The sequence below is a fragment of the Ochotona princeps genome, chromosome 6 (genome assembly GCF_030435755.1).
Source record: "Ochotona princeps isolate mOchPri1 chromosome 6, mOchPri1.hap1, whole genome shotgun sequence".
NCBI classification, from domain to species: Eukaryota; Metazoa; Chordata; class Mammalia; order Lagomorpha; family Ochotonidae; genus Ochotona; species Ochotona princeps.
In genome coordinates this window covers 3,601,660-3,628,592 of record NC_080837.1, presented here as the reverse complement: position 1 = coordinate 3,628,592, position 26,933 = coordinate 3,601,660, and the positions used below count along the sequence as shown (strand labels likewise).

Here is a 26,933-nt window from a genome sequence, read left to right as displayed (position 1 = left end):
CAGACACGTTAGCAGGGAGGTGGATCAGAAGTAGAGCAGCTGGAGCTCAAGCCGGCGCTCATAGGGGTTGCAAGTATCGCAAGCAGCGGATTGACACACTGAGCTCCCAGATCTGCCCTGCAATGATTTCAGAAACCTACAACAAGTTAACGGTTGTCACCTGTTGGTGAGAGAAATGCCACACCTATAACAAAGTTTCAGCAACTTTGCTATCACAGATCGACACATTCTTCAGATTTTATGAATCTTTAGGTACAGGAATCAAAATGTGTGGTACTAGCAATATGATAGAAAAACCATGTTCATGGTGGGGCAGGTGCTTGAGTGGGTGGTTAACAAGCTACTTGGATATCTGCAGCCCATCGTGGGGATGCCTGGGTTCGGGCCGGGACTCCCCTTTGGATTCCAGCAGGCTGGGAAGCAGCAGGTAACGCCCAGTGCTTGGGTCCCTGTGACGCACATGGGAGAACTGGATGGAGTCCTGGCTCCTGCATTCAACCTTGCCTGGCCTCATTTGTTGCAGGCATTTAGGGGGTAAACCAGGAGATGGAAGATCTATGCCATTCAGTAAAATGAAAAAAAAAAATTTAAAGAAAAACCCACTTACGGAACAGAATTGACAGTAATTGACTCATATAGTCACCTGATTTATGACTCTTTCTCATAATAAAATTTTACGTAAGTACATGTTAATTCTTTGTTTCCTCATACACACACGTTCAGTTTGGCTTTATTTCCTGACAGATGGCTTGGGTTTTCCTAGTGTTGCTCCAAAGACAATCTGTTACTTTTCCAGGAGCTTCCGGACCGATTTTCGACGTTCCTGGGCAATCTTCGAAAGTCTGACCTCAAACTTGTACACAGATTTCTCGTGTCTGGTTCTCACGGAAGACAACTCCTTCACACCTCAATACCCCTCACACTGCTCTCCCCTCACAACCAAGCAGAGAGAATTTTTCTTACCTTCTCTTGAGGGTTGATGCTTTTTTTTTGGGGGGGGCAGTCTACCCTTTCCCTTAGGGTGAAAATATTTTATGGGTTTCAACTTCATTCAAAGGTGTTAGTTTCAGCCAGTGAGGGGCCCCAACACTCCCACATTAAACCAAAAACTCCCAGCAAGATGCCCAAAACCACAAACCTTTCTGGGAAGGGCCTCAGTCCACTCTCAAATTCAGCATCAGGGTTTCAGTTCCACCCTCATGTCCGGCACGGGGGAGTTTCCACATCTCCTGGGATCACAGCTCCGTGACCTTCAGGGTATGTCTGAGGCTACCTGCTCTTGTAACGGGGGTAGGTGCAGCTGACTTCCACCGCTGTCCTGCCGGACCCAGAAACCCTACGTTAATTTATATGCAGAAAAGAACGTTATTTTAAAAATGTCAATGTCCACTTATTACCTAATGGAGATGCTGAGCAGGTTGAACCTCTCTTGAAGGCTTCATGAATGATTGGGCATTTTGAGCTGACACAGGCATAGTGGTCCCAACGTGGACCGGCTGAAGAATGGGTCATCCATGCTTTGTTTCTATTCAGCACCTGCTCTTGTGCCAAAGCTTCTGATTTCTTATAGGGCCCTCACATTGGAGCATAGCACCTACGTGCCAACTTGGTCCCCGAAGAACCTGTTTGTTCTTGGGTTAGTCGCTTACTCCTTTGCTCCTCTCCTCAACAAAGCAAGATAACAACAGTTGACAATGTTGCCCTGAACAGTCTACCCAACACTTATACTGGTCACCTACTCTATGCCAGGTCCTGGTCCACTGAAGAGGAGGATAAGCTAGCCAGAGTCAACTCCCCCCCAAGGAGATGAAAAGGAATTCAGTATAAACAAGATTTGATGAGTGTCCCTATAGTCAATACCACCATATAGTCCCAATACCAATACCAGGGATCCAAAAGGATCCCTGGGATGCTTCTACAGGCAGCCCCATATTCAACAGCTTCATAAGAAACAATGAAATTCAGGGTTCAGGGCCAGGCACGATAGCGTAGTGGTTAAAGTCCTTCCCTTGCACGCGCCAGGATCCCAAATGGACGCCGGTTCTAAACCCTGCAGCCCCGATTCTCATCCAGCTCCCCGCTTGTGGCGTGGGAAAACAGTCAAGGTCAGCCCAGAGCCTTGGGACCCTGCACCTGCATGGGAGCCCTGTAAGAAGTTGCTGGCTCCTGGCTTTGGATTGGCTCAGCTCCAGCTGTTGCGGTCGCCTGGGGAGTAAACCATCGGAAGGAAGAGCTTCCTCTCTGTCTCTCCTCCTCTTTGTATATCCGCCTTTCCGATAAAAATAAATCTTAAAAAAAAATCCAGGGTTCAGCAGCAACTAACTTTAGTAAACTCAACAGAAAGGGTCCCAACTAAGGCTAGCCCGGTAGGAAGCCATCCTGACACACGTGGTGTGGCTAATAGCGGGTGGGAGGAGGAAAGGAGCTACTTGGGGGACAGTCATAAGGAACCTGGCGGAGGGGTGGTCAGTCATCCTGGCAGAGTCCCACGGTGGGCGACGGCCAGGGCGCCCCGCGAACGCCGCCTCCGGGACCGACTCTCCGAGGACCCTGGCCGGCCCCTTGGGGAAGGCAGCGGGGACAGACTTCCCTCGAGGGACGGGCCCTAGGGAAGAGGGTCGGAGGCAGCCCGCGGGCGTCTCCCCCACACGCCTCTCAGAGGACGCGCGAGAACTCCTGTTCTGTATCGTCTTTCCAGAAGCCTTCGTCTCCGCTCCACAGGCTCAGGCTGTGTTAGGTTTGGGACCATGCTCTGGGAAGAGGTCACCACTGCCGCGACCCGGGCGTTTCCTACGTCCTAGAAACCATGCCCTCCCCGGAACCGGAAGCGAAGCGAAGCGTAGCCGACTGATCCGTCGCGGTCTTTTTCCAAGGACATGGTGGTGTTCGCTGCGGGAACTACAACTCCCATGATGCAGCGCGAAGCTTCCGGTTTCCGGCGCGAGGGCCAGAGTGAGTGTTTACACCGGCGGCTCAGCGGCCGGGCTCCTTCCGCGGGACGGGTGAGGGCTTCGGGCTGCATGTGGAGGGCGGGTGTGGTGCGGCTGGGGTGTGGCGGCGGTGGACGAGCTCCGCGAGGAGGGTGGGGTCGCCCCCGGAAGCGCCCTGCCCCCTTGGTCCTGCCGTGACCTTGGGTCGAGTAACCGCCCCTTTCTGAATCTTGATGTGCTTGCTAATAGGGCTGGAGATGCTTGCCCCGGGGAGCACCTGTGCGGACTGAGTGAGCTTGATGGACCAAACAGTCCCTTTTTGTTGTTGTTGTTCCTTTCTGCCCTTCTTTCTTTGGGGAAACCGCATAGCCCTTTTCCTTCTCAAGGAAACCTGTAGCCAAGAATTTGGCTTGTCTTACACGATTCTTGCACCTTTATGGTGTTTTTGGCCATCCATATATGTCAGGCATGGGAGATCATGAAGGCGAAAATTTTGAGGGCCTTCAGGAACTGAGGCACAGGGGCAGAGCTGGAGAGTTGGGAGGGGGCGCCCTTTTACCTCCAGGAAAAAGAGCAAGCGAGCGCTGATGTTGAAGTTGGACTCAGTAGGATATGCTAAGAGGCCACAGAAGAGAAATTTGTCAAATGGATCCGCGGAGATGTCAGTTGGAGGACTGGAAGAAGAGTGGGGTTGCTATTAGGGTTGGGGGGCAGGGCAGAGCTCTGATGGGGAGCAGCACTTCCAGGGGCTGTACTCGGCGGCCATGAAGTTCACGCTTATTCACCCAAATGGCTTAGAGCCACTGGAGTGGTCCTAAGCCAAGAAAGTGCTTGATCAAACCTGTGTGTTAACTTGGCGAGGGTGTGGACACTCACATCCCGCATGGGTGCCTGGCATCAAATTCCAGCCCTTCCACTTGCCTTGCACCCTGGAAGCAGCAGGGGAAGGCTTCAGTATTGGATCATGCCATTCTCCGTGAGAGACCCCACTGAGTTCCAGGCTCCTGGCTTTGGCTTGTCCCAACGCTGCTGGATGCATGGTGGGGAGACATTTGTTTCTCTGTGCCTTGCAAATGCAATGTAAACAAATAAAATTGAAATGATGAGTTGGGTTGGCAGCGTGGATGCTTGGAAAGGCAAGAGTTGGTGAAGGAAAAATAAGTGGGTGTACAGAAAGGAGAGGGCTAGAATGGGTTCATTTGATCCTTCATAGGATGGGTGACGTTCTAGTTCTGGCCCCTTGGTGTCCGTCATCCTGTGCTTCTCTGGCACTTGGTGAAGTGTTACCTGTCCTGCAGCAGACAACTTGGTTTAGCCAAAGTTTATTAGTGGCATCAGACTTTTATAGATCGAGGGTCACCTAGGGTAAGGGAGGAGGTGTTGAGCTTATCTACAGAACCCAGTTTCTATGCCCTTGTTTGGAACTCATTTATTTTGTATATCCCTTCAAGGGTTCTCATTCACATGCTATCCATTTAATTGTTCTGATACAAATGATATCCTATCAGTCGTAATCCTGTGCTCCTTGACCTTCTACAGTGAAGCTGAACCATCTCTTATTCAACCCCTCCATGGGTGGGCCTTCTGTGGGGAGATCGGTCTGTCCCGCAGCCCATAAGACTTCTGTTGTTTCCTAGGGAGAAAGAGAGAGCGCGAAAGAGAGAGGATGTCTCTCTCAGACTGGCACCTGGCAGTGAAGCTGGCTGACCAACCCCTCGCCCCCAAGTCTGTTCTCCGCTTGCCAGAGACAGAGCTGGGTGAATATTCGCTGGGATGCTATAGCATCTCATTTCTGAAGCAGCTCATTGCTGGCAAACTCCAGGAGTCCGTTCCAGACCCCGAGCTGATTGGTGAGTCTCTGTGGACCATGTGGTTTGGCTGCTTCTCCGGGAAGATGCTCCCAGAGTTAAGAGCTTAGCTTTCTTGTCTCAAAATGTTAATGCCAGGGCCTGGCCTAATGGTCTACTAGCTAAATCCTTGCCTTTCATTCTCTGGGATCCTATATGGGCACCAGTTTGTGTCCCTGCTAGCCGGAGTCCAGGACTCACGAAAGGTGAGTTCAGGACTCACGAAAGGTGCATGGATTAGGCGTAAAGAGGAACTAAATGGACCACTTCAGGGTCATAATGGACAATGCAAGAAAGCTGTCCGCTTTATTTTTACAGAAGCAGTCACAAACTCTGGCATAGACTTTTTACGTCATGGTTAAGTGGGTATTTCCAAGGATGATTCTGCCATTTGTTTCACCTTAAAGCTCTCAATAGAAGTTCTCAATAGATGGCGCGTATCAATCAGTAACACATTCCTACTACAATCCTCATTCTACAACTTAATGTTGAATTGATTAAAGGAGGAAATGCATCACAGAAGGAGGGAGCTAAAGATCAAGGATGGTCAATGGGGGCAGCAGAGACAGAGACAGCATGAATAGTTAAAAGACTCTTTTGCTAAGACCGTATCAGCAACATCGGCTTTCAAGCGCACATTGATAGTAACGACCAACTCCACAGAGGCGGACAATGGCTAAACAGATTACAGAAATCTTAGCAGGGTTGTCTGGTGTCCATGCAAAGGGAGGTGGAGCTGCACTCAGATGGTTGTACAGACGTCCATGGACCCTGCCATGCAGCGGGAAATTCCTTGCAGCCCTGCCTGCAACGGAACAATACTCTTAACACCTTCGTGTCTTCCACACCGACTGCACGGACCCCAGCACCAGCTACTCCACTCCCCGTCTAGCTCCCTGCTCATAGCCTCAGAAAGTGGTGGAGGATGGCCCAGAACCTTGGGACCCTGCACCCACATGGGAGTCCCAGAGGAGACTCCTGGCTTCGGATCAGCTCAGCTGTAGCTGTTGCTGCCACTCGGAGAGTGAACCAGCAGACAGAAGATCTTTCTGTCCCTATATCTGCTTTTCTTATAAAAAATGGATCTTAGAAAAAGTTAATAACTTTGGGGAAGTGGGTGCCGGATCAACAAAAACATAAATCTCACAGTAAAACACGTAGTTGCCGTTTCAGGCATGTTTGTACTGCACTGCCTCAGCGGGAAGTTCTTTGCCTCTGACCTCATGGAATTCTCCCTGGATCAGCAAGCCGTTAGGGTGGATTGGGAAGAATGAGCAGTCGCTTGGGGAAAGGATCTCAGCTCCTAGCATTGGAGTAGTTTAAGAGGATTGTTGCTTGTTGTTGATTGCAAGAAGGCTGTAAAAGAGAAAGTGATGATGATGAGGGCAGTCCAAGTGGGAGAAGAGTGTAAACATCCTCATGTTACAATGTAATTTATAATGGCCCAGGGAGGCAGGTGGTAGAAAAGGCATGCCTGTTTTGAATCATTTCTTTGGTTGCATTTTTCCATGCCTTGAAATACAACAGTGTTCTGTGGGTAGTTTCTGTGTCATTCGATTTTTTTTTTTTTAGTTTTTCCTCATTAACAGTTGTTGTTCAAACCTTTTTATTGGGCCATTGTTGTGATAGAGCAGGTTAGACCGCACCACTCAAGATGCCAGCATCCCACATTGGCACGTTGGTTTGTTGCCTGCTTTGAGCTGATTGGCTCTGCTAATGCACACAGGAGTGCAGCAGATGAAGGCTCCAGTGCTTTGTTCCCTTGCCACCCGTGTGGGAGACCCAGATGGACGGCTGGGCTCCTGACTGCAGCCTGGCCGCTGATGGAAGACTCCTGTCTTTTTCTTCATTGCTCTTCCTTTCAAAGAAATTTAAAAAAAAAAATCTATTGGGGGCAGGTGCTGTGGTATAATACATGGAAGTGCTACCTGCAGTGGCAGCATCTCACGTGGGTGCCAGTTAGAATCCTAGCTGCTCCACTTCCGATCCAGCGCTCTGCTAATGTACCTGGGAGAGCAGTGGAGGAGGGCGTAATTGCTTGAGAGGCTAAACCCATGTGGGAGACTGGAAAGAAGCTCTTGGCTCCTGGCTTCAGGCCAGCTTAGCTGAGGCTGCGGGGGCCATTTGGGGAGTGAACAAGAGGCTGGAAAATCACTTACTTTGTCTCCCTCTCTCTGAAACTCTGCCTTTCAAATAAGTAAATCAGTCTTTTTTAATGTATTAAATAAAGTTATCTTTTAAAGCATATATCACTCCTCAGCTGTATATGCACCCAAAATCGACTTCTCGGAGGCCAGGAAACCATGTTGAAATGGTTCTAAAGAGAAGAATGTAAAAGGGCTGTTTTTTTGGTTTTGTTTTTGTTTTTGTTTTTTTCTCAGACTTGATCTACTGCGGCCGGAAGCTGAAAGATGACCAGACCCTAGACTTCTACGGCATCCAGCCTGGGTCCACTGTCCACGTCCTACGCAAGTCATGGCCTGAGCCCGATCAGAAGCCGGGTGAGTGGGTGAGGGGATTGCCCATCAGGCAGGCAGCCAGGGCTTGTGTGAGGAAGGGTCCATGTGTTCCCCAAGCAGTGGCCAGGGCTGTCTTTCTTATTAACTGGATTGGACCCTGTTGGCACTCAAGCCAGGAGAAGTCTCTGCTTTGCAAGCTCTGCCCGCTGCCATCTCAGGAGGCGGGGATGTGGCTCGGGGTGTGTCCAGGAGCTCTGTACCTTTTCCTTAGTGCTGTTGTTGTGGGCCCCCTCCATGCTCTGGTCTTTCCTCTTGTTGGCAAACTCTCCAGCACATCCAGCCTCTGCCACCTCAGGCATCATTAGCAGGTGTTGCTATGGCTCTTTACAAAGCCCCCAAAGCTCCCGGTCCTCTCGCAGGGGCACTGTGCTGCTTGGAATTCACAGTTCAGATCTCACATATGTGTGGCTTTCAAGGTCCAACCCCCACCCCAGGATACAGCTGAGCTGTGTGAAAGCCATTGACTGATTTTTATGATATCGGTGAATGCTGTGATCACCTGTCAGCCTGAACTTGAATTTCCACTTATGAATGTGCCTTGGCAGTGAGTGAAAGAGAGAAAGACAGCCCTTGCAGCCAGGCCTCTGCAGGGCCTGAGTACAGGAGCCGCTGTAGGGACAGCCCCAGCCTCAGGTAGGGACACCTGAAACCATCACAGCTCAGGCCAGAAACAGGATCCAGAACGGAGACAAAAAAGCTACAGCTCGCCCAGACCACAATTGGGTCTTTCTCTTGGCACTCTGCTTTTTCTATGATGCAGGGCTATCATCTTACTCTAGAATCCTTTTAGAAAAGGATTCTTAAGACAGTTGTGAAATCATGCCCTTTCTCCTGCAACCCTCCCTCAGAGTACAGTGTCCCCATAACCTACCACCTCCCAGCTGAAGCCTTCCCCCAGTATCCCGGCCCAGGGCAGGAAGCCCAGCTTGCTTGGGCACGGGCACGTCCCTTGCTCTTTGGCTGACAAACAAGGACAGAAGGAGAGAAACACTGGAGGGCTCCCGTGAGCCAGCCAATCCCTTTGATACCATACTTCATCATCCCAGCGGCCCTGCGGAGGCGGTGGCAGCCTCGGCCTTCAGTAGGGGAAGAGGAGAACCTTCGAGGGTGTTTGTTCAAGGTCACCTACTTAGAAAACAAGTGTAAGAGCTGCGGTAGGGACCTTCCCCCTCGATCCAGAGCTGCCACAGAGACCACCCCCTTCTCTCAGGCCTCCTCTCAGCTCCTCCTGGACTTTGTGGAGGAAATGCAAAGAAACCTTCAGCTCCTTGAAGGAATTGTTTCATGGTGCAGCTTGGACCTTGTCTGTGAGCTTTTTCCACCCTCTGCGACAGGACGCTCATCTCAGGCTCTCCCCCTGGATGGGAGCCTGTCACAGGCAAGCCTGTCAGCTCCGGCCATCCTCTGCGGGCCGGGGTAGAGCCCTTTGGGCGGGGGGAGTCTCACCTCAGCCTTGCTCCTCGCACAGAGATGTGCACACCGAGCTCCAGCCACAGGCAGTCACCTGCTGCTCCTTGAGCAGTTCCGCCTTCTGCTTATGTGTCCCTGCCCTTATTGAAGTTTGGAGTCTTTTATCCCGTGCACCCTGGAAACATCTGTTCCCTTAACCTCAGATACCTTCTGGAAAGCTCCCGGGAGGCAGCCAGGTTCCCATCCCTGTCAGTAATGGCTGTCCATCTCAGTCGTCCTGCTGCCCAGCAGGAACCCGCATGGCTGTTGAAATCCAAGCCGGTGTGTGTGAGCCTGTGCTCGTCTGCTGTATCCAGTTTTCATTTCTCCTACTGCCAAGAGCTCCCTAGTCACGTGTACATTCCCGCGCCTTTCCCAGAGCCAGGCATGGAGTTCATGGTCAGTACGGGCTTGAGTTTGCATCAGATGTTCACAGATGAAGACTGTGCCCAGGACCTGGCTGCCAAATTGGGTCCCAGGAGAATTACCCTGGAGCCAGGTGGTACATGGTCTGTATGTTGACAGGGAGTGGCTTGGAAAGCCTGGCCCTGGGTGAGCGTCCTCCTCCTCCCTGCTCACCGCCCATCTCCTCTCCTGTGAAACGGATTGGGTTCTGAATAGTAAAAGAACCCAATAGAACTGTGAGAGTGGGCCCGGCGGCATGGCCTGGCGGCTAAAGTCCTTGCCTTGAACGCACCGGGATCCCGTATGGGCACTGGTTCTAATCCCGGCAGCTCCACTTCCCATCCGGCTCCCTGCTTGTGGCCTGGGAAGGCAGTCGAGGACAGCCCAAGGCTTTGGGACCCTGCACCGGCGTGGGAGACCCGGAGGAGGTTCCTGGCTCCTGGCATTGGATCGGCGCAGTACTGGCCCGTTCCGGCTCACTTGGGGAGTGAATCATCGGATGGAGGATCTTCCTCTCTGTCTCTCCTCCTCTCTGTATATCCGGCTTTCCAATAATAATAAAAATCTTAAAAAAAAAAAACAAACTGTGAGAGTTACCGAATCTTATCAAGACAGGTGGCAGAAGTTTTCTGTTGCAATGTATCTTTTTTTCTAATAGTGTTTTTTTAAAAAGATTTATCTATTTGTTTGTTTATTTTATTGGAAAGACAGATATACAGAGAGAAGGAGAGACAGAAAGATTCTCTGTCCACTGGCTTACTCCCTAAGTAGCCACAATAGCCAGAGATGAGCTGATCTGAAGCCAGGAGACAGGAGCTTCTTTCAGGTCTCCCATGCAGGTGCAGGGTCCCAAGGCTTTGGGCTGTCCTCCCGGGCCATAGGCAGGGAGCTGGAAACTGAAACGGCCTGGGCATGGACTGGTTCCAGCACAGTGAAACAGCCTGGACATGAACTGGTGCCCATGTGGGATCCCGGCAGATGCAAGGCAAGGATTTAGCCCAGTAAACCTTTTTTTTTTTTTTTAAGATCTATTTATTCAAAAGGCAGAGTTATAGAGAAAGGGGCTGGGAAGAGACAGAGAAAAGGTTCGCTCCCTGAAAGGCCATGCTGGTCAGGCTGGTCAGGCCTGTGCCAAATTGAAGCCAGGAGCTTCATCCGGGTCTCCCATGTGGGTGAGGGGCCTGGCCGCTTGGATCATCTTATATTAGCAGGGAGCTGGATTAGAAGCAGAGTAGCTACAACTCAAACCAGCGCCCAGGTGGGACGCTGGCAGGACTTCACCCATTATGCCACAGTGCCAGTCCTGAAAGCGTATCTTTCAATTCCATTTTCTACCAACTTTCTGGGAAATGCCCTTGTGTGTGTGCAGTGTCCAGAGATTGAAAAGGAGTTGGGACATGGTGACGTGTGTGCTTTGAGGTATGTGCTGAAAGTTGGTCAAGAGCCCTGGAAGTACAGCGTGTTTTCGTGTGTGTAGATTCATAACCATCTTAGAGAAACTTGCAAGGAAACATCAGAGAGAACACAGTGGCCTAGTTCTGACACCCAACTTCAGCACTGTGTTCCTGCCCCCTCCGGCTGGGAGCAGGTGCATGGGACAGCTGGGCTGGAGAACATATACAGCATTTTGGTGGTGTATTTCTTTTTTTTTTTTTTTAAAGATTTATTCATTTTATCACAGCCAATACACAGAGGAGGAGAGACAGAGAGGAAGATCTTCCATCCGATGATTCACTCCCCAAGTGAGCCACAATGGGCCGATGCTATGCGATCCGAAGCCGGGAGCCTGGAACCTCTTCCGGGTCTCCCACGTGGGTGCAGTGTCCCAATGCATTGGGTTGTCCTCAACCGCTTTCCCAGGCCACAAGCAGGGAGCTGGATGGGAAGTGGAGCTGCCGGGACTAGAACCGGCACCCATATGGGATCCTGGGGCTTTCAAGGCGAGGACCTTAGCCGCTAGGCCACGCCGCTGGGCCCTTGGTGGTGTATTTCTTGCCATACTCTGACACGGGCACTCAGATCATTACAACCCTGACAGCATGTGCCTACAAGAGTCTGTCGTGTCAGTTATGACTTCTCCCTTTGCACACACAAGTCTCTTGTCATGGGTATTGATCCTAAAAGTCCTCCCTCTGCCACCACCAGGTCCTGGAACTCTGGTGTGTTTATCTGTTTGAAGGTACTCAACACAGAGTATCATCTTTTTATATATATAGGAAAGGCAGATATACAGAGAGAAGGAGAGACAGAAAGATCTTCCGTCCGCTGGTTCCAAGTCTCCCATGCAGTTGCAAGGTCCCAAGGCGTCAAACTCTCCTCCACTGCTCTCTTAGGCCACAAGCAAGGAGCTGAATGGGAATTGGAGCAGCTTGCCCATAAGAGATCCCAACACATGCAAGATGAAGACTTTAGCCACTAAGCTACCATGCTGAGCCCCATAGAGTCTTACCTTCACCCCTGTGGCCCAGAAAGGTTTTTTGTGACGGGACGCTTCTTCCTGGGAAAGGGGAGAGAGCTCACTAACCAGGCCGCATGTGCCTGGGCATGTTGAGGCTAACACAGTGTCACCTATGTCCATAGCTGGCTGGGGTTGTAAGGTCACTCATGTCATCTTGTCCCTGCAGAGCCTGTGGACAGAGCAGCTGCCATGAGGGAGTTCCGGGTGCTGCACACGGCACTACACAGCAGCTCGTCCTACAGGGAGGCGGTGAGCACTAGGGTGCCCGATCGGAGCCACAGGGGCCCAACTGAGCTGTGGAATGTGGGTGCCGGGAGTCTGTTGCCACAGAAACTGGAAATTCCTGGGGAGGCTTTGCCCTCAGCAGAACCCAGAGAGCTGATCTCAGCCACAGTGTGTGGACTCCTTATTTTTTTTTTAATTAAAGATTTATTTATTTAAGAGGCAGTTATAGACAGTGAAGAAAAGAGACATCTTCAATACGCTGGTTCACTCCTTGAATGGCCTCAGTGGCTGGAGCTAAGCTGATCTGAAGCCAGGAGCCAGGAGCTTCTTCCAGGTCTCCCTTGGAGGTGCCTGGAGCCATCCTCCGCTACTTTCCCAGGCCACAAGCAGGGAGCTAGATGGGAAGTAGAGCAGCCAGGACTCCTAGCTGGCACCTGTGTGGAATGCCAGCATGGCAGGCCATGCTTTCTTTTAGCAATGATAGACCCTCTGCCGCAGAGCAAGCATGGTGACGGCTGTGAGATCCATGTACCGCCTCTGGCTGACCCACCCATACCTGGGATTTCTTTCTGGGAAGACAGGCTGCTGCCTTGCTCTGACACAGCTGATAGACCAGAGGAGTCACAGCTGCTAGCTTTACAGTCGGGGTTAATGTGGACTTGAAGCTGTGTCGGGATGTAGAAAAAGCTTGGCTGCTGGGCTGGCAGTGAGAGCTTGCGTTCTGAAGGTGTTAGAACCGCACATGGGGCAGAACTGCAGAGATTAAGGTTATTAGGTTTCATTTTTATTGTTTGTTTTCTTGTCCAAGGAGAACCCCAGGCCTTGCTCCACAACCCCCCAAAAACATTGGACACATGTGCGCCTAGAGGGAAGCTGTCTTCCGGCAGAGCAGGTGTCTGGTGAGGGCCCTGGGCTGGTAGGAGTGCTCAGTGCCCCTGCTGTCTCCTGCAGGTCTTTAAGATGCTCAGCAACAAGGAGTCCCTGGACCAAATCATTGTGGCTACCCCAGGCCTTAGCAGTGACCCTGTGGCTCTGGGTAAGTGTGGGCCTGAACCGGAGAACACGGGGGGGTGTGGGAGAGAAGGCAGGTAGAGGCTGTCTTCCTGCTTATTCCGTGGCCGTGTTTGAGACAGGGCGGCACCAGGGTGTCTCCTTGTGCCTGCTGAGAGTGCTCTGTCCCAGGGTGTGGCCACTGCCAGCCCACATGGCAAGGCGAGTGGGAGGAGGCATCCCAGGGCTCTTAGCCCACATCACAGCAAGCAGGGATAGCTTCATGCACACCTTAATGGATCAAGGAACACTCCTGGGACACCAAGAAAGCAGCTAGAGTGTATGGGCCCTCAGTGGGGGTCAGTGGGGGTCTGTCTACCTGGCCTCCCTCATAGGCTGTCCTGCAGCCCTGGATCCCTGTGGCACTGGGTGCTTGGAGACCAGCAACCTGTCCTCCCTCAGATCTGGCCAGAGTTACTTCTCTGGGCTCAGCCCTGGTCTCTTGTAGGGGTACTCCAGGACAAAGACCTCTTCTCTGTCTTCGCCGACCCCAACATGCTGGACACGTAAGTGGGGCCATCACAGCCTTCCCCGCCCCACTCCAGGAGTCAGACCATCATCCTGCAGTCGGGCCCCGCTGTCTGCAGGGCCTGGGTCTGAGGACTTAACCAGCATCTGCATGGAAGAGTGCAGACTTTGCTTGTCATTGTGAATAAGGCAGTGTGACAACTGCGCCTGGAGCGTTCATGTCGTGTTGGGTGTTAGGAGTGATCTGGTGCTTGCGCTTGGGTGCTTCGCCAGCCCTGGGCCATTTGGCATTAGGGGACATGAGCATCTGTGAAATTGTTGTGTCTGTGGCGGGTGCTGAGACCAGCCCCTGCTCCCCCAAGGCTTCCCTCCCTCCCTCCCTGAACCTGAGGCCTTGCTGCCACAGCCACCACACATGCGCAGGAGAACTGTGGTTCCTAGTGGGAGATGCTGAAGGTCAGGAACAGGCAGCCCCGCTGGTAGGAGGAGCATCTGGGCAGAGTTGCTGAGCCACTTGGGGTTTCCCTGCCTTTGTCCTAGGTTGGTGCCTGCACACCCGGCCCTAGTCAATGCCATCGTCCTGGTACTACACTCAGTGGCAGGCAGCACTCCAATGCCGGGGGCTGACTCCTCTTCACGGAGCCTGCCCTCCAGCTCGTACCGGGATATGCCAGGTGAATGTCCTCCCCACCCATCCGAGGATGTGTGGGGTTGGGGGGGGCAGCGATTGGCTCTTTCCCCTCTCCCTACCCCCCTCAGCTATGTATAGCCTTGGCAGAGGGCGTTCCTCAGGAGCTTGGTTTGAGTCAGGAAGTGCATCTGTCCTGTAATTTTCCGAGGGGAACGATGACATGAGGAATTTGGAGAGTGGCTCGCGCTGCCTGGAGCCACGCCTGAGCCTGGCTGTTCTTCCTCCTGAAGTCTGTACTCCCTCCTCCAGGTGGCTTCCTGTTTGACGGGCTCTCAGATGACGAGGATGACTTCCAGCCCGTGAGTGGCCTGGCCGCCTGCCCTCTGGGGCGGGGGAGGGCCAGGGAACAAGCCCACTCTGGGCTCCCAGGCAGGGCCCTAAAAGCTCCTTTCTGGAGTCCAAGAGCCTGGGGCATCTCCTGTTGTCTGTTGGGTGTTTCTGGTGCCACCTCCCCAATTCTGGATCTCTCCCATCTCCAGAGTGCCCGGCCCACGCCTTCCAGTAGCACCTCCAGTTCCCGCCCAGCTTCCCTGGGCTACAGCGGGGCTGCTGGCCCCCGGCCCATCACCCAGAGTGAGCTGGCCACCGCCCTGGCCTTGGCTAGCACCCCTGAGAGCAGCTCTCACACGCCAACTCCCGGCACCCAGGTATGGAGCCGCCTAGGCTGTCGTGAGTGGGCCCCAGAGCAGGAATGGATTGGTCTCTCCTGGCCCTGGGGGATTCCTTTGTGAGGCTCAGGTCACGCTCGCTGTATGTGGGGTGTGGGGTGATGGACCAGCGGGTGACCCGTTTCTGCTCTTCTGAGGGTTGGTGCTGACTCCTGCTCCACCTACAGGGCCATTCCTCCGGGACCTCCCCACTATCCTCCAGCGGTGCACAGTCTGGAACGCCCATCACCAGCGACCTCTTCAGTCAGGCCCTGCAGCACGCCCTGCAGGCCTCGGGGCAGCCAAGCCCACAGGTCAGTGTGTCTGCCCGCTTCCTGGTTGGCATGTGCTTCCTCTCACATGGGCTGCAACTGTGGGGCCACCATCCCTGTGACTTCTTGGCTCCTGCCCCCAGCACCCACAGACTGCCTGCCTACCACAGGAGATCATAGTCGTGTTAGGCAGGCAGCCATTCATCCAGTCAGCAAGCAGGTGTGGCCTGGGCCCGGGTCCAAGAGCAGCAGCCAAGGCCAGCAGCCCTCTTCCCTGGCGGCACAGGGAGGGATCTGGGAGGTGTAAGGCATGAAGCCTTGCTGCCGTTATGAAGCCCTGGGCCAGGGCGATGGCCAGGGGAGGGGATGGTGTGCTAAAGAAACAGTGTGGAAACCCCTGTCTGTGAGAGGTGAGCCACGCTGAAGCAGGTATGTGGGGCTGCAGGCTTCCTGGTGGGGAAGACCTGGCAGTGGAACCCGGGAAATAGGATGGGACCTCAAATTCTGCCCCAGGGTGCTCTGACCAGGAGCCAGAGAGTATGAGGGAGGGGGGCCTGGATGCATCAGTGCGCTGATACCTTGGGGTCCAGCTGCTCTACTCTCACACTGGGCAACCCCCCAACACTGGACTTTGTCCATGGCTCAGGGCTGTGTCCCTGTGGTCATCACTGCCAGGGGTGACCTCATGACCTGTGGGGGAGCACAGTAGGATGGGTGCACCATGCCAGGGGCCGTGGGCTTGCTCGCCTGGTTCTGGAGCTCCCGGTCCCACCCGCCTGGCCAGTGACGCCAAGCTGATGTGCTGATGTGTGTGTGTGGTCTCCCTCTGGCTCATTCTTTCTCTGGCTTGCTGCTCCGCTCCAAATCTGCATTTCTAACCCAAGCCTTCGCCTACCCATGTGTGCCTTTTTCCCTAAGTTGTATATGCCTCTGTCAGTTGATAAACCAAATGTAGACTCTGAAAGCACTGGAAGGAAGTGAGAGTGCATGTGGTTCAGTCCTCCCAAGAGAGAGCACCTCTCAGGGCCCAGAAACTCAAAACTCATGCAGTCAAGACGGAAAGAGGGGAGTGATTTTGTGTTTGCTTGTGTTCCTGGTAAAACTCTGATTTGTTGCCCCCAACCCCCGGCCCCACCCCCAGCCTGTCTCCTGGCAATCCTGTGCACTGTGAAGCTTGGCGTCCACCGTAGGCCCCCCACTTTCCTTTGTCTCCATGAGTGTGCCTTCCTCAGGGTTCTGGTGACAGCCCCAAATGCTCCTGTCTTTCCACAGAGCCAATGGCAAACCCAGCTGCAGCAGCTGCGCGACATGGGCATCCAGGATGATGAGCTGAGCCTGCGAGCCCTGCAGGCCACCGGGGGTGACATCCAGGCAGCCCTGGAGCTCATCTTTGCTGGAGGAGCCCCGTGAACACCCTGCCCCTCTGAGCCCTTAGCAGGTTGCAGAGACGGCCGCCCACCCTTCTCCCCTCCTCTCCCCAATATAGCTGATAGTGGTCGACTCTTCTGCCTTGTCCAGTGTTTGGCCTTTGTGGCTGGTTGGAACGTGTGGAGGTGGTAGCACGAGGAAGCCGTGTGTATTTGTGTGTGTATGTATGTATGTGTCTTGCTCCCGTGGCACCAGGGAGCAGCACTGGTCCTGGTTGCAGAGGCTCATTCATCTGAGTATTCCTGGGGGCAGATGGGGCCTAGCCTGCCCTCCGCACCACTCCTGTCCCAAAGGCTTCTGAAAGACTTCCTGTGCCTCCCCTGTGCCTTGACTCACCAAGCATCCCTGATGCCAGGTGATAACGATGCCAGAATCCTGGCCCCAGAGCTGCTCCAGGAATAAAGGCGAAAAGTAAGAGCAGTTCAATGACAGTATGCCACAGCACTACCACCCGAAACAGGGCTGGGGTTTAACACTGAAGGCTGTGCACCACCCGCAACTGCCGCTCCATCTGCCTGCACTCTGTTCCCCTGAATGTAGCTGTGTTCCCTGTTCACCCTGGTGCTCCCCACGGTGTCCCCTGTAGCACAGGGAGCCTATAGGGCAGTGAGCTCCAAGATTTGTCATGGTTCTTGGCCAACACTCTGTGCGCCTTGTCCCATCCTGGCCACTGGGCTGCTGCTTGTCACCCTGGGAGGGAAGGGTCACCCCTCACATGGACTGCCTGTTCCTCCTTTCCCTTCTGTGGGTACTGCTCATGGGGGATGGGCTTCCACTTGCCTCTTTGACCTGTCCTAGTGGGGACCCTAGCATATTAAGTTCTTATCTCTGGGTCACCTCCGGTTTGTCAGTGCTGGATTGTTTTCGTTTGTTTATTTTTGATTGTATTGGAAAGAGACAGGCACTGATCTTCCATCCACTGGTTCACTCCCCAAATGCCTGCAGCACCTGGGACTGGACCAGGCCAAAGCCAGGAGCCCAAAATGCATTCTGGACCTCCCACGTGGGTGGCCCATGTGTAGCAGCCAGAGCCATCAGCTGCTGCCTCCCCGAATGGCACGTCAGCGAGAAGCTGGACCAGAAGCAGAGGAGGAGCTGGGACTCGAACCAGGCACTCTGGCATCTTCACTGCTACACTGCAGCACCTGCCCCGTTGGTGACACTCCTACGAGGAGGCGCATTGAGAAGCACCCAGTCCCATCCGTGGCCTGAGCTGGGCCTGGTTCGCTGTCCTCTCCAGAAAACCTGAAATGTCTCTGTATTCCTTTCCTTCTGTTAAAATGCTAGAACATTTAAAAAAAAAAAATCTGAAAGGCAGAGAAAAGGAGATCTCCCTCTACCAGTTTACTCCCCAAAATGTCCACTATGGTGTGGTCTGGGTGGATGAGACTAACGCCAGGAGCCCACTCCATTCAGGTCTTATGAGAATGGCAGGAGTCCCAGTGCCTGAGCCATCACCACTGCCTCCCAGCTTGAGTGGAGCTGAGGACTGCTGTGGCACAGTGGGCTAAGCTATGCCTTGTGACGCTGGCATCCCCTCTCAAAGTGCTGGGTGGAGTCCTGGCTGTTTTACTTTCTTATCCAGCTTCCTGCCAATATATCTAGGAAAGCGGATATATTAAAGTAGATATCTGGAAGATGGGCCAGAGTCTTGGGCCCATGACACCCAAATGGAGACTTGGCTTCAGCCTGGCCCATTCCCTAGTCCCCATTCATGACCATCTAGAGAATGAACCAACAGAAGATCTCAAATACTTTACCTCTCAAATAAATCAGTCTTTTTTTTTTTTTTAAGATTTGTTTTTGTTGGAAAGGTGATATAACAGAGAAAGATCTGCTGGTTCACTCCCCAGGTGCCCACAACAGCCAGAGCTGAGCTAATCTGATGATGCCAGGAACCAGGAGCCTCATCCAGACTTCCCACACAGGTACAGGGTCCCAAGACTTTGGGCCATCGCTTACTGCTTTCCCAGGCCACCACAAGCAGGGAGCTGAAAAGGAAGTGGAGCAGCTCGGACATGAACCAGCACTGATATGGGATCCTGGCACATGGAAGGTGAGGATTTATAACCACTGGGCTATGTCACTGGGCCCTGAAATAAATCAATCTTTTCAAAAATGAAAGAGTGGCACCTAGATGGGAAAACAGGTACTCTGGTAGTGGACACAGAAGTCCTGGGTGGCCACACGCTCATCTCTGCATTTCCCACATGAGCCTACGATTAGCCTTGGCAGTAAGGACTCAACCCTGAAGACAGACCAGTGTGTGCCGGGTCTCCCTGTACCTTAGTGATCTGCCTGCAGCCCAGCTGCCTCCCACAAAAACCAGCCAGCTCCGCCTCTGGCCGCTGCCAGCTCAGTTCTGGGGGCTGGGGAACCTATGCTGGTCAAGTGGGTCCTCCCCACTGAGCCATCTCCCTGAGCTGGCCTCCATTCTTAAGCAAGCTTCCCTGAACCCTGAGGTATGCTGCCTCCCAAGGCATGGGATGACCCCAACTCACTCCACTCCCCCAGTCCAGTGCCCTGTCCCTTGAACTATTGCCCCTCCATCCAACCCCATTCTTCTGCTTCCCAGAATTGAGCAGATCCCCACGGCTTCCCTTTCCCTCCTTTGTCAGCCCTTCCCTCCAGGCCCGTGCTTCCTGTGGCCAGTTCTATGTAATCTGATAAGTATACCCTGCTGAATCTGGGGCTTCCCGCCAACCCAGGGGACTGTTTCCTCATCATGGTTGCTCCCTGCACTCATTTCAGCAAAGCACAGAGCTGCTGTCTCCGTGTGCCGGGTCAACACAAGGACATCATTTCTCCTGCAGAGCTGTGCTGGTACAGGGACAGACATGTTAGTAAGGGCCTGGGGTTAAAGATGGGGGCTTCCCAGTAATGGGGAGCTAGTTCCCTGGGGTCCACTAGGGATGTCTGTGTGCTTGGAAGGGCAGGAAGATGCATGTGCTGTGTGCACCTGCCGGCCGAACAGCAGGTGGATCACCAGGCCACACATGGAGCTGACCAGGGCGCGAGGCTGCCGTGTGCAATTGAGGGTGGGACTGGGCAGGGGGAGCTATCCACTGGCCTGCAGCAGGGACGGAGCACTTCAAGGGTTAGATCATTCCATTTTTGGGGGGAAAGGTGACTGTTCTATTGCCATCTCCATCAGGAGGGAAATGCAACGACCACAGGGTGATGTGGTCTTGCACTTGGGATTGGGACGAGCTGGCCTGGAAACCTGGGTCTGTCTCACTCAGAGCTGCCCTTGGCTTTAGGGGGTCAGGCTGGATTGGGGACTTCACTGGAAGGCCACTCCTCTGGTTGGCTTGTGGCAGGACTGTGGGGAGGGAGTGCAGATTCCGCTGTGAGATAACTAGCAGCTGCATGGAGGCTGGACACAGGGCCAGTGAGATGGGGTGGGCAGGCAACTAGGAGATACGCTGCCTCCAGATGGGCTATGGGGGTGGGGGCCTCAGCCTGAGCTGAGTGAGGTGTGAGGGACAGCCCAGCTCTGTTGCGGGGTGGGGAAGAGGAGGCAGCAGGCTGTGAGGGGGAGGTGGTGCAGCAGCAATGGGGAGCTGCTTTAGGGTCTGGAATGCGCACATGGAGCTCCCGGCTCCCTACCCCCAACACACACATCCTGCCAAATTGCCATGGGCACTGGACAGCAGGAATGTCCCCCGGGGGTGAGCGCAGAAGTTCAAGATGCAGACTGGGCCTGGGTCACCTGAGGTGATCCCACTTATGGGGATGGCATACTTAAAGGAGATAGCCAGGGAGGGCCTGGGGGTAGGGGTCACCACAGCAGAGCAGATGGTAGGAGCTGGCCTAGGATGGCGCAGTGTGACCGAGCCAGGGTTTTGAGCCACAGTGACCTTGAGGGGATCTTGCGGTGGACCCAGAGGCACGCTGCTTCAGGGTTTAAGGGCAGAGCAGGTGGGTCTGTGGGAGCAGAAAGAGCAGGAGTGGGGGTGAGGGGGTTCAGCAGAGGTGACATTGGATTTGATCACGAGAACTTTTCTAGGAAGCTAAGCAAAACCGAAAAAAAAAAAAAAAAAAGGAAGAGAGACCCCAAAATAGAATATGCAGATTCACAAAGATGGGCGAGTTTTTCTAACAGATTCTTTCTCCTGATATAAGTCAAGATTTGGCTGGGCCGACGCGGGCTGGTCTGGCACAGCTTGCTGGGCACATGGGCCTGGTTCTGTGTCTTGCCTCAGCCCCATCTGGCCTGGGCCCCAGACCAAGCTCTCAGAGCCGTACCCGGAGGTGGCTCCTGGCTACCTCTGCCACCCACAATCTGCTTGGCCAGTGTTTCTGAGGGACTGGGCCTCTCTGCCTGGCCCAGCTCAGCCTCTGCTTTGCTCCCACGTGTGGCTCTGAAGTCACCAGGAACCATGGTGTGACCTGCAGTGACCCAGGCATTGGTCCAGTCCACCTTGGCGGTGCTGGCTCATGGCAAAGCCACACAATGATGATCATTTATCAAGCACCCTCCCTGTTCTGAGCATCAAATGAGGCAGGCTCTTGGGCCGTCTTAGTCTTCCTGTTAACCCTGGAGAATAAAGGTTGCCATCCCCTGCAGGCAGGCAACACTGGGTGCTGGCCCAGGCCTGGGTGGGCCTGGATCCCTGTGCTTACAACTATGGCCACCTGGCCTCTCAAGCTAGCTGTCACTCAGGGGCTGGGGCTCAAAGGGGAGTTAGGCCTCTTGGCCACAAAGACCAACACTAAGCTTGCTTGTTCTCATGTGGGTTTAAAAAAAAAACAAATATATATATATATATATATATATATATATATATATATATATATATATATATATATATATATATATACACATATTCATTTTATTTGAAAGGCAGAGAGATCTTCCAAACAGGTGAACCATCACCTACTGCCTCCCAGGGTGTGCCTTAGCAGGAAGCTAGATCAGAAGCAGAGAGGCAGGAGGTGACATAGCTGGTAAAGCTACCACTTACAGTGCTGTCATCCCATATGGGCACCACTTCAATCCCGGCTGCTCTACTTCTGATCCAGCTTCCTGCTGGTGCGCCAGGAGTGCAATGGAAGAGGATTTGGTCCCTCATACTCATGTGGAAGACCCAGAGAAGGCTCCTGACTTTTGACTCTGGACCAGCCCAACTCCAATCATTGGGTTCATTTGGGGGAGTAGACCAGCATATGGAAGACTCTCTCTTTTTGTCTCTCCTTCTCTCTCTAACTCTGTAGATAAAATATTTTCAAAACGAAGAAATGGAGCAGCTGGGACCCCCCCCCCCCCCCCGCATCCAGACGCTCTGCTCGGAGATGCGGTCATTTGCTTGCGGTGATTTAATCACTTGCCGCCAAGCTGACTTTTTGCTCAGCTGTCGCCTGTTTGACAATTGTCACCCATTTCTGTAATTGGGTATTGACAGATGTCGGACACCCAGCACTGGGCTGGGGCGTGTTCTGGATGGAAGGTGGGGCCCCAGGGTGATGGTGAGAGCTACGGGATTGGGCAGCTGGCATTTCCACCCTATGAGGTAGTACCTTCTGGGGTGCGGGAATCTGGAGCCAGGAAACTGAACCCTGCGGTGGGGGTGGGAGGCATAGCCTTACCCACACAGCACCAGGGTGGGGCGCAATATTGCCGTGAGTGTTACATGAACGTGCAGTGATATCAGACCAAACACCCTGAGGGAAGCCCTTGAGAGACCATTTGGGGGCAGGATTATTTACCCTGGGAGACTAGGGGTGGGCAGGGAGAGAAAGGGTCCATAGAAGCCATTGGGAGAGCTGAGGGGCAGGAGCCTCTAGGCGGAACCCATCGCTCCCCAGGGCTACTTTCCAGTCCCAGGAGCTGAGGTCCTCGGGTCATTGCATTCACAAAGGAAAAGTGGAGCTGGGGCTGACCATCCGACTGGCCATGCGTCTCCCTGGGATGATTGCTAAAGCACACTAAGTTCAGACCGCAGTAAGCAAGGAGGGTGAGACAGACGTGGAAGACAGCTCTGTCTACCTCTGGCACAGGGAGGAGCAAGGCCAGGAGGAGAACTGCTCCTTGAGCTCCTCGTCCTCGCTCGCTCTCAACACCGACACTGAGGCCCCTGCCAGGCAGGGCTCATGCGAAGTCGGTGCCCAGGCTGAGTCTCGTTTCTCGGCCTCCCTGCCACGTTCAGTTGGAGATTGAGTCTCCGTGGGCTCTGCCCAACTCCCACGGGACTCTGCTCTGCTTGGAGCTTTTGTGCACTGAGAATGGAGGCTTCAGACAGGACCTTGACCATGGGAGGCCTGAGAGGCATGGTTCGTCTAAACTTCAGTCCTACCAGTCTTGGCTGTTCCAGACTGACCCACCAGGTGGTGCTGCTGCCACAAGCCCAGTACCACCTTAGTCAGGGTTGTCTCCATAAAGCACCTGGTTGTGTTTTAGACGGAAGTGGGGGGGGGGGGGCGGGGGGGTAAACTGACTTCCCCATGGAAAAGAGGAGAAGTCTGCCATTGTCAGAGAACTGACAATGCCGGCCAGTACTAAATGTATTCCTTTGTGGGTTTTTTTCTCTGTTTTAATTCAAGGAGCAGAGACATCCTGGCATTTGGGTAAAGACCCCCTGAGCCAGCAGCCCAGCCCAGGCCTCCCACGTGGGTGGCAGGAACCCATTACTCAAGCCATCACTGTCTGCCAGGGTTTGCAAGTGCAAGAAGCTGGCGTCAGGAGCTGGGGGCAGTGTAAAACCCCAGGCTCTCCGATGCAGAATGCAGGCTGCGGGATGCGGGAGCCTGAACTAGTGTGTGAGCAGACAAAACACCTGCTTCAAGTTTTATTCTTTTGTCTGTCACTTGGGGATTGACCAGACTCAGATCATGTGTCATCAAGTAAAAATACAGCCAGAGTGACAAGGACAGAGAGGACAGATGAGGGACAGGCTGGGTGCCCCTGGGAAACCCTGCTTGCCCTCCAGTGCTAGGAAGGGTAGTACAATCCCAAGATGCCCCAAGCATGCTGGCTCTAAGCTAGCCCAGGGGGCAGGATATGGGCACTGGCAGAGCATGGAAGATAAGGCAAATGATGCCAGGGCCTGCCTAGCCAAGAATATGCCCAGTGTGCTCCCTGCTGGGTCTGACCTGGAGGTTTGATGAGGTGCCCAAGAGGTGGGCCAGGCACAGTGGCAGCTGAACATTCGTACCCAAGGAACCTTACCAGCATGATGGGTAGAGCACTGGAGGACCCGATCTTTTTTTTTTTTTTAGTAAAGGATTTTTTTAAAGACTTATTTATTTTTATTGAAAAGGCAGATAAACAGAGAAGAGGAGAGACAGAGGAAGATCTTTCGTCCTACGGTTCACTCCCCTAGCGGCCGCAACGGCTTGAGCTCAGCCAATCAGAAGACAGGAGCTAGGAGCTCTTCCAGGTCTCCCACATGGGTACAGGGTCCTCGACTGCTTTCCCAGGCCACAAGCAGGGAGCTGGATGGGAAGCGGGGCCGCCGGGATTAGAACCGGCGCCCATATGGGATCCCAGTGTGTTCAAGACGAGGACTTTAACCACTACGCTATCGCACCGGGGCCTGATCTTTGACCTACACATTGAATTCATTTGTACTCATGTGGCCTCTGTGGCTTTGGAACTTTGCTATTTTCCAACAAATCATCAACAAACTTGATGTCACACTGCTTGTCAGTGCTGGGTGCACCTGCTCCATGGCCCTGCTGGAACACAGTTCAGACACTACACTATACCAGGCAGATGCCACCCTGCCCTGCTAGTGTTCCCCAGGCTCCGTCCCCAACCTTTGATCCCTTCCCTGCGACATGCTGGTTCTTTCTGCCCAGTTAGGGGACCGTAGTGACGGAAAGTGACTTGCCACCCTGAGAGCTTATTTTTTTTTCTTTTTAAGATTTATTTATTTTCATTGCAAAGGCAGATATATAGAGGAGGAGAGACAGAGAGGAAGATCTTCTGTCCGATGATTCACTCCCCAAGTGACCACAGCAGCTGGTGCTGTGCCAATCTGAAGCCAGGAGCCAGGAACTTCTTCCAGGTCTCCCATGCGGGTGCAGGATCCCAAAGCCTTGGGCCATCCTCGACTGCTTTCCCAGGCCACAAGCAGGGAGCTGGATGGGAAGTGGAGCCTCCAGGATTAGAACCAGTGCCCATATGGGATCCTGGTGCGTTCAAGGCGAGGACTTTAGCTACTAGGCCACGGCGCTGGGCCCAAGAGATACTTTTAATCCCGGGAACTGGGACACTCAGGTCACTCTGTCCTTGACCAGGGTGACAGTGTGGCTGCAGGCATTATCTCCCCTCCCTGGAGTCTTCAAAACCCTGTTCCAGTTTCTTGTTTGGAGGTTAGGTCTCTCTCCTGTCTGAAGGTCACAAACTAAGGATAAAGGGGAGGGTGGAGGAGGCTTCCTGTGGATGGACTGCGTTGGCCACAAAAGGTGAAAGGCTGTGGTTGGAATGCTCAGAGCCATGGACCTGGGGTTGATTCCATCCCTGGTTCCCTGGCCCCGTTCTGGATTGGGCTGTGCCTCTGTTGCCCATAGGTCTTAGGAAGTGACATCTGGGAGTCCCTCCAAATACATTCTTTCTCCTCATCTTCTCTCCCACCCCCAGACCTAGCAGCAGCCCAACATCTGTTGCTTCCTCTGCTGCCCATCTCTCCTTGTTGGCTTGTCCATGAGAACTGCGCCCTGACCTTGGCCCAAGTCCACGAGTTGGCCTTGGTTCCCAAGAATGCAGCCGGGGTCCCTACTACCACTACGTGTACCAATCCAGAAGTGACCTCCCTGTGCTGTCCACCCGGGAAGGGCTGCGCCCCATGCTGGCCCTGGTCCCAACTCCCCTCTGTGGACCCATACTGCAAGCTCTCGCTGCCTCTGGCTGCCATCTGGCCCTGGCCCTTCGTCTCCAGGTTAGCCAACTTGGGGGCACAGTTCTTTGGCATCTGGCCTGGTTTCCATCTGCTGCCCTGTTGCTTGGGAGACAGGTCAGACCTGCCCACCCTAGGGGGAGCTAGGCACAGTCTTGGTCCCAGATGGGAGGAAGCAGGGCCAGGGCACCTCCTCCCTGAGGGCTGGGGATCAGGCCTGGCCCTGCCGCTGACCAGCTGTGTGCTGCTGGGCCCTGGGCCTTTGTCTTTGTGTGACAGCGGAGATGGACAACAACACACATCTCATGGGATTGTGATGATGAGGCCAGGCAGAATGGGTGCAGTGTTAGCAGCGAAAGGCACTATTTACCCATTGGTCTTGGTAAACACTCCTGTTTGCTTGCTTTAAAATGGGGTTGGCGCAATGGCTCAGCTGGCTAATCTTCCACCTTCAAACACCAGAATTCCATAGGGGCACCAGTTTGTGTCCTAGCTGCTCCACTTCCCATCCAGCTCCCTGTTGAGGCAGTTGAGGACAGCCCAAAGCCTTGGGACCCTGTACCCGCATGGGAGACCCAGAAGAAGCTCCTGGGTTCGGATCAGCTTAGCTCCGACTGTTGCCACTTGGGGAGTGAACCAGCGGACGGAAGATCTTCCTCTCTGTATATCTGCTTTCCAATAAAAATATAAATAATTTTTTTATTTTTTATTTTTTTTTTAATTTTTTAAAGATTTATTTTATTTTTATTACAAAGTCAGATATACTGAGAGGAGGAGGGATAGAGAGGAAGTGGAGCTGCCGGGATTAGAACCAGCGGCCATATGGGATCAAGGCGAGGACCTTAGCCACTAGGCCACGCCGCCAAGCCCTAAATAATTTTTTTTTAAAAATCTGCCTTTCCAATGAAAATAAACACAAATCTAAAAAATAAAAAGCAAAATGAGATTAGGTAACATTTTAGAATGTAGGGCTGGGGACGCTCAGGATCGCTGTACCCCATATTCCAGCCCCAGGCTGTTCTGCTTCTGTCCTGACTAGCTGCGGATGCACATTGTGGGGGTGGGAGGGGGTGGCACAGGATGCTTTGGCAGAGGATGGCTCAGATGGCCCTGCCAGCTACCTGGGAGATGCCTATTGAGCTCTGGGCTCCTTGTTTAGCCTTGGCCTGGCACAGCCCTGGCTGTTGTGGACATTTGGGGGAGGAAACTGGCAGGTAGAGGCTCTGTCTCTCTTTCCAAAAAAAAAAAAAAAAAATGTTGTCAGATAACAGTATGTTATCCAGCTTGTTTCAAAGTCCAATTCTTAATGAAAAAAAAAAAAGCAGGGATGACACAGGTATAAATGGGTTGTGTGCTGCTGAGCTGTTATGCTCATGCCAATGTTATTCTTTTGAACTTATTTTAATTCTTAGCATTAGAGGGCACACACCCCTGTGCAGCAGAGGGGGCTGCGGGTGGGAACCCAGTGTCCTTCTCAGGGTGGGTGGGGTGCTAGCCTGGGCCAGGCCATGCTGCTGGCCTTGGGGGCCACAGACTGGGGTGCAGTCCTGAAGAGGGGTTCTCCCACCCCCTACGATCCGTCTCACTCTGGGGCAGAGTGGCCCAGGGCTTCAGCTACTGTGGGCTTCACCCAGGGTTCCGGGAGCTCAGCCCTGCATGCTCTCTTGGGTGGGTGGAGTGGGGAGTGCATCTCAGCATCACCTG

At 53.5% G+C, this 26,933-nt stretch overlaps 1 protein-coding gene across 3 annotated transcripts; it reads left to right on the top strand.

Annotated features, from left to right (window-relative positions):
* The first annotated feature begins 2,884 nt into the window (after nt 1–2,884).
* On the top strand, nt 2,885–16,467 carry UBL7 (ubiquitin like 7). Of its 3 annotated transcripts, none has more exons than XM_004594631.3 (11): nt 2,885–3,002; nt 4,568–4,780; nt 7,159–7,278; nt 11,775–11,857; nt 12,785–12,869; nt 13,332–13,389; nt 13,892–14,025; nt 14,292–14,341; nt 14,522–14,689; nt 14,878–15,003; nt 16,234–16,467. In XM_004594631.3, the coding sequence occupies exons 2-11, from the start codon at nt 4,597–4,599 to the stop codon at nt 16,369–16,371; spliced, it is 1,146 nt and encodes a 381-aa protein (XP_004594688.1). In that variant the 5' UTR covers nt 2,885–3,002; nt 4,568–4,596; the 3' UTR covers nt 16,372–16,467. The 3 variants fall into 3 exon arrangements, with proteins under 3 accessions (XP_004594688.1, XP_058521456.1, XP_058521457.1); XM_058665474.1 differs by lacking the exon at nt 2,885–3,002 and adding an exon at nt 3,063–3,220; XM_058665473.1 differs by lacking the exon at nt 4,568–4,780 and having other exon boundaries at nt 2,947–3,002.
* The last annotated feature ends 10,466 nt before the right edge of the window (nt 16,468–26,933 follow it).

Bases quoted from the DNA above. Each gene is read 5' to 3' on its own strand.
- UBL7 (XM_004594631.3), top strand. From the start codon at position 4,597: ATGTCTCTCTCAGACTGGCACCTGGCAGTGAAGCTGGCTGACCAACCC. The intron at 7,279-11,774 runs GTGAGTGGGTGA...TTGTCCCTGCAG, and splicing joins TGAGCCCGATCAGAAGCCGG to AGCCTGTGGACAGAGCAGCT. The intron at 14,690-14,877 runs GTATGGAGCCGC...CTCCACCTACAG, and splicing joins CGCCAACTCCCGGCACCCAG to GGCCATTCCTCCGGGACCTC.